The sequence below is a fragment of the Montipora capricornis genome, chromosome 13, assembly GCF_036669925.1.
Source record: "Montipora capricornis isolate CH-2021 chromosome 13, ASM3666992v2, whole genome shotgun sequence".
Classification (NCBI taxonomy): Eukaryota; Metazoa; Cnidaria; class Anthozoa; order Scleractinia; family Acroporidae; genus Montipora; species Montipora capricornis.
In genome coordinates this window covers 13,726,997-13,733,755 of record NC_090895.1, presented here as the reverse complement: position 1 = coordinate 13,733,755, position 6,759 = coordinate 13,726,997, and the positions used below count along the sequence as shown (strand labels likewise).

Sequence of the window (6,759 nt, the reverse complement as noted above, 5' to 3'; positions counted from 1 at the left end):
AACTTCATACATGAAGACACACTATAAAACATGTGGTGCGTTAAACACATGCAAATAATTTACATGTACATTGTATCAATCAACCATGGATGCAACAGAGAGCTCTGTGATAATTATTTTGTTCAAGAAAAAAGCCCCTTACGGCAATGTGTCCGTAATATGTCATAAATTGTTAGCTGTCTGTCTTTTTTTAATCCCCAGTTCCTTTTTGTTCACGCTAGAAATATCTTTTGGGGCTTCCGTCTTTGTGTTGCTGTTTGTTGATCACTATCTTGGATAATTTAAAATCAGTCATGCTTGAATGAATTCGAACAAAAGCAACGCATGAAGCGTCCCCTTTCATAGTACATCTTTATGTTGTGCTGTAGGGCTTGCTTTCCAACCATTAGCAACATATAATTCTGCAAGTTGAGAAATTTGGGAAAGGGCTAATGCTTAAAAGGTTGTTGATTCTCCACTGTACTCGGCAAGAGTTTGTTCTCTGGATACTCCCCAGATCCTGCTGGTCAAAACCAATATTTTGATTTGACTTGCTTTGTACATTGTGTACGTGTACAGCTTTTTAAAATTTCATTTCATTTCATTTCATTTCATTTGCTATCTTTATAACAGTAGACCACTAGCATATATAAGGTCAGGTATCAGCCAGTGGTTTCGATAAGTAAAATTCGACAGTAGACGAAAAGTGTTGACTACCTTTTTCCTTCAAATGAAAAAATTGAAGAGACATTCTTTTAAACCTAAGATTGAAACTAATTTTGCTCTTGAGATGTGACTTGTGGGAACGTTCTTTTAAAAATGGGGTGTCCACAGACACCCCTAGAGAATTAAGAGGCGTCATGGCCCCTTGTTGATAAAAGTCTGTTATTCTGCTTAAACCATTTGCCAACTTCAAATTTTATTGATTCCTCTGATCAGCCATGGACGTGTGGAATACTGTCAGTGAAAATTTGCACGCTAAATAACCCTTGAGGACACTTTTTCATAACATTGACCACCCATTGTAAATTGATATCACTTCTTTTGCCATGGAAAAAATCTTTCATCAGACCTTTCTAAGTTATTCTATTACTGTTGATTGCCATCTTTGACTATTAGGAAAGGTTGAGCAATTCCTTCTCTAGCTTGTGGATCTTCTTCGTGGTTTAACTAACTTCTGTACTTTGCAAATACATGTAAATCTGAAGGCATTTTATCAATTCACTTGGTCGAGTCATTTGGTCAAGTCCATCTTTAGGTCTCAAAAATCTGCAAACTGCTTTTTGCTTTTGCCATGCTGGGTAATTATAATTACTGTAAAATTTAAACAGCAAGAAAATGTAACAGTGATGACTATTACAAAAATAATACAGAATCTAAATAACTTCTAAAGTAAAAATATCAAGGAAGCCAGTCTTCACAGAGTACTCACCAAATTTTCACTTTTGTCATAGAAATTTAACCCAAAATATTCTCGCTCCTCCACATTTAGATGCTCATAAACATCATCATACAAGGCTTTGCCTTTACACTTGGGCTGCAAAAGACAATAAGGAAAAATTGCATGTATAATATTTATTATTTTCACCAGTTAATCAATAATTTTCCTAATTATAATATAAAATCATTTGCTCTACATACAGTTGGCCTTACACAATCATTTTTTGCATTAATTATTTTTTCCCTTTCTTTGATTTCAATCTTGTCCTTTGGTTTTGTCTAAAATACTGTTTCACATACCCCACTTCTTACCCACTAAGCCCTGCACAATAAGATGTCAATTTTTCCTGTACTCTTTTTACATCCTATTTCATTATACTGTATTTATTATATGGCTTGTGTTTGTAGCCGATATAACGCATGCTCTGATTGGCTAATTGTGACTGAATTGTAGGGCATTATTCTCCCGTAATGCCCACGGGCCGATTACGGGCTTGCAAAAACAAAGCAAAAGGTAATTAAAAAGCCCTATAATAAACTACTTACTAACCGAGCTAGCTCAAGACGTACTGGGGAATATTGGCGCTCAGTCGTTTTTGTACGGACCACTCGCCACGACCTCGGGTCAATATTCCCCAGTATGGCCCTCGCGCTTGGTTAGTAAGAAGTTAATAATATTTACTTAATCACAAAAAGTCTAGATAATCACAAAGTCTGGTCTAAATAATTGACGTATCACTGCATTCATTGTAATCGCTAAAACAAAAATAGGAGATGAGGTACGTGTATTGCTGCAATAACTCGTTGCTTTGTATACTAAAATAAGTTCATTAAGGGAGTATAAGTGTCACGCTATTTTAATTAATTAAAGTCAAACTTCAAAACACTAAAAGACATCTTTGCATCAATGATGACCAAAAAATAATGCTGCAGTTTTGTTGCCAAATTAACCACTGAAGTGCACTGAAGCTATTACATGTATTTGTTGTTTGCAGCCAAGAATCGAGAGAATGGAAAATACATGTATGGATTGAAACTTGAAAAAAAACTGGCAAGTTTCTTCAAGTTTGGAGATGGTGTCTTCAGAAAGTTGCCAAAGATATCAAATATGATTCAACATGTAGCTCTGTGTGCCATAAATATATTTCATACCTTCTCAGTGGGTTGTCAGGAATGTAATGCATACATGTGAGCTAAAGTACATATACTAATTTAGATTTTTACCCAGTTCAGACCTAAACATAGCAAATTTAGCATGGGAGTGCCTGTTTAAATTCTAAGATTGAATTGATTGCAGTTTCTATTATTGTCTGCACAGACGCAGGACCTTCCATCACTGAACACAACAAAATGGCTGATTAATGGATGCACAAGTTCACAACTAGCAGTACACGTATATGACTAAATGCAGTCCTTGACTTTTCACAGATAACAAATGTTAAGTACGTTTTGATTCTGAAAAAACTATTTCAAGGTCTTACAGTCTGAATTTAAGTAACTTCTTCTACACTATTAGAAAACTAATAAAGAATAAAGTTGTGGGGGCAGGCACTCAAAAACAAATATCTTTAAGGTATCTCATCATTTATTAACAACGGGCAATTCCACTGTCTAATGAATTCATTAGAGCCAAATTGTAACCTCTCATTTTTAACATGTCATCGTGTCACTTTATAAATACTAAAACTCACAAGACTCGAATACATTGTATGACAAATTTTAAATCTTAATAATAATAATTACGACAATATCAATAACCGATCAAAGTAATGAGGTAGAGGTGGGAAGTCGAAATTTTTCATTTGTAAAAGAGTATGACGCTGCCACAAAGTAGCCCTGAATTTAAAATCAAATAGGGTACAGTAGACTTCAGGTACAAATATAAACAAAATTATGCAACTTTTTGCATGTGTGCTCACCTAAAAACTAACTTTTCTGGCCACAAGACAAGACAAAAATAATTTAAATTTTAAAAACAACAATAGATTAAGTCATATATGTCTACATTTGAACTAAAATCGAAATTAAGATTATGACAAAATGAGACATTAATTTTTACAATGCATATCGCCCTTACTCTAAGCCATAATATTTTTCCCTCTTCAAATAGTCAGCATTTCCCCAGGAAATTTGTCTTTACTAAACGGCTGAATGCCGCCTGAAATTTAATTTCTCCCGGAGAAATTCAGTTCGACTGAGTTTCGCCGTCAAGTTATTAAAAATAGTTCGCATAGCAGAAAGGAATATCGACAATCTGTTTACGAATTCCAAACAATGTTTCCTCTACATTCGAGTAGATCGCTTTCGAAAGATCAGGGGAGCTTTGAGAGGAAACCAAAACTAAAATTGGGACCTTGTCAAAAAGGATCACTAAAACATGAAGCCAGCTCTTTCTAAATTCCCCGCGATCTGCCTGCAAGTTCGTGCAGACTGACTTTGTAGAACTAGCTAGAACTGGCAGGGCAGCTGAGATATATGTATGTAAACGTATTGGGGAATTTTCACGATTAAGCTCTATCGCAAATGATAACATGGTGTTACAAGAAGTTTTGTTTACCAAGACCACGTAATGGTTTAAAATTTGACACAATGATCGAGGATTATTCAATGAAAATGGTATGGGTATACACATGATGGATAAAACAATACGTACACAAAACATAAATTGCATGCATTTGAAAGATTAAAAGCATAAAATTCAGAATGTTTCTCACCCTCTAGTCAAAACAAATCCTATATGAACCATTTTAGGTGGAAGCAATATAAAAGTAACCGCTAATTTGTGGAACACGTGTGAATTGAGTCGAAGCAATTTCAAGATGCACTTCAAAATTAATACTTCGAACATTCAAGCGCATGCCAATAAGCCATTTCTGCAATCGTCGGCTATCAACGCTTCGTTTGTTGAAAGTGCCAGCACTTTAAAATGAAACAATGTTACCCAAGTATTTCAATACATTACATTAGCTTTCGATGAGCTGCAAATATACAGTGAAGAATTCGCCGACCTTGGACGCTGTTAATTTCATTTTTAGGAGAGTCAAGTGTTTTGTAAGGGGAGAAATGAAAAAATAGAATGCAAAGTTCGAAGTGCAGTGCGCCACCACAGAGGCAATAAGCCACAAGTATTTGTTTCCTTGGAAAACGTGTTTTGACTAAAATACTCTTACCTCCAAATCAAATTTGACCACAGAATCATCCAGCATGCAAACTTTTACAGTGACATAGCGGCGATTTGCCCTGGGTCCTCCGGTCACTCTAGAATCTTGCTCGGCCAATTCATATCGATGAGACATTTTGCCGACGTAGTGAGCACAAAGCGCTCGCGAGCGAAACAGTCCTAACAAGATCTCCTTTCGATTTAACTTCTACGACTTCAAAGCAGGCAAGTAAATAGACATAAAATTTCAAAATCTTAATCACGACAAGGAAAATGTATGCGATACCCTCATCAACATGGCTTCAACAGCGTTCAGTCAAAACTTAACTCTGATTGGTTCAAAAACACTCGTGCCAAATAAGGCTACCTGGGGAACATACCGCCGGAAGTGAAGTTTGCATATGAATGTTGCTTTCCGGACAGCCACAACTAGCAACTATGATCAAACGTAAAACCAGGGTTAAAATTAGTAAACAACATGTAGACAAAACCGTCAACATGTTTTCAAAAAGTTCTATCAGACAGTTTTTCAGTTATTATAAAAATAGACGAAAATCGACGTTTTTGTCATTTGTGAAAAACCTGTCTGGCAGAACTTTTATAAACTTAACGTTTCGTGTGTTACAACATACATCATCAGAAGTGATTATAATTCTGTTACAGATAAATTTAAATTCAAAAATACAACTGTACGGACTGGGAACTAACGAAATTGATTGACATAAAACGACAAGAATGTGCTACTAATAGAGATAAAGTTTCTCACTGCCAACGTTTTCATTTAAGGCTGGCTTTAGATCACGGATCAACAGAGACTCTTTAATATTGCAATGCATGTCTGATCGACCAGTTGCTAATATTTCAAAATGATCCCACTTAATTCTATGGTTGGTTAAGAAAACATGATCAGCAATTGCAGATTCGTGAAAATTTGTAGTTGGAGCTTTAAAAATTTAATGTTCTGTTTTTCTGTCACGTAATCGACGTTTCGTTTTCCCAATGTAGAAATCATTGCAATCCCAGCAGTTCGCTCTGTACACTACTTTTGACCTGAAGGAAGGAGCTAGTTTATCTTTGTAAGGAAAAAAAGACTTGATTCTTAAACTTATTCCTAAAAAGGACGCGGATCTCAGTCTAATTAAAAAATTGGCGACAATAGACATTACTTAACTGTGACTATACGATTGTAACAAAAGCCATAGCAAACAGAAGAAAAATTTTTCTTCCGAAACTTATCTCTGATGATCAGACAGGTTTTATTAAGAATAGATTTATTGGTGAAAATATCCTTTTAATTAATAGTGTTATTAGATACACGGCAGCGAGGAATACTCCCGGACTTCTTCTTTTCCTCAGTTGATTTCGAGAAAGCATTTGATACGTTAGAGTGGACTTTCATTCAAAAGACTTTAAAGTATTTTGGCTATGGCCCACAACTTCTAAAATGGATTAAGATTTTTTACTGTGACACTGAAAGCTGTATTTTGAACAATGGTTGGGCGAGCAATTTCTTTATACCTACTAGAGGAATTAGGCTGCAGGGCTGCCCTTTGTGGCCATACTTATTTGTTTTATCGGTAGAAGTAATGGCCGAAGCCTTTCGAAAAAATGAAAAAATTAGAGGAATAACTGTGAAGGCAAAAAATATTAAGTTGAGCCAATATGCAGATGACACCACGCTAATCTTGGACGGTTCTATAGAATCCCTTGAAGAATCTTTAAGACTATTAGATCTTTTTGGAGAGGTATCTGGTCTCCGACACAACTGTGGTAAACAGTGATCTTAAACTCTGTTCTGAAAATAATTTTAAATGGCCTAAAGAAAAAGTTAAAGCTCTTCGTTTTTGGTTTTCGTCGGATTCAAATATAACAGTTTCTCATAATTACATAGATAACTTGAGTGGAAAAAGTGAAAGCGATGTTAAGTAGTTGGAAATTTCGTAGACTTGGGAAAATTACAGTCATTAAAAGTCTTGCGGTACCACAATTGGTGTATATACTTGCGCCACTTAAAACAGACCATAAAGCAATTAGAGAAATAAACGTGCTCTTTTATAAATTTTTATGGGACGGAAAAGGGGATAAAATAAAAAGAAATGTTATGATAAACGATTTTTCTGAAGGAGGACTTAAAATGATTGATTGATGGAATGATTGATATAGAGTCTTTTAATAAAACT

At 35.3% G+C, this 6,759-nt stretch overlaps 1 protein-coding gene across 1 annotated transcript in view; it reads right to left on the bottom strand.

Moving 5' to 3' along the window:
* Nucleotides 1-4,880, bottom strand: part of LOC138028295 (FERM, ARHGEF and pleckstrin domain-containing protein 2-like) — a 61,422-nt gene extending 56,542 nt beyond the window's left edge. The window contains exons 1-2 of the mRNA XM_068875780.1: nt 4,590-4,880; nt 1,412-1,516 (exon numbers count right to left, since the gene is read on the bottom strand). Coding sequence (XP_068731881.1) covers nt 1,412-1,516; nt 4,590-4,715 — 231 coding nt within the window. The 5' untranslated portion in view covers nt 4,716-4,880. The remainder of the gene's footprint in view (nt 1-1,411; nt 1,517-4,589) is intronic.
* Between the last annotated feature and the right edge of the window lie 1,879 nt (nt 4,881-6,759).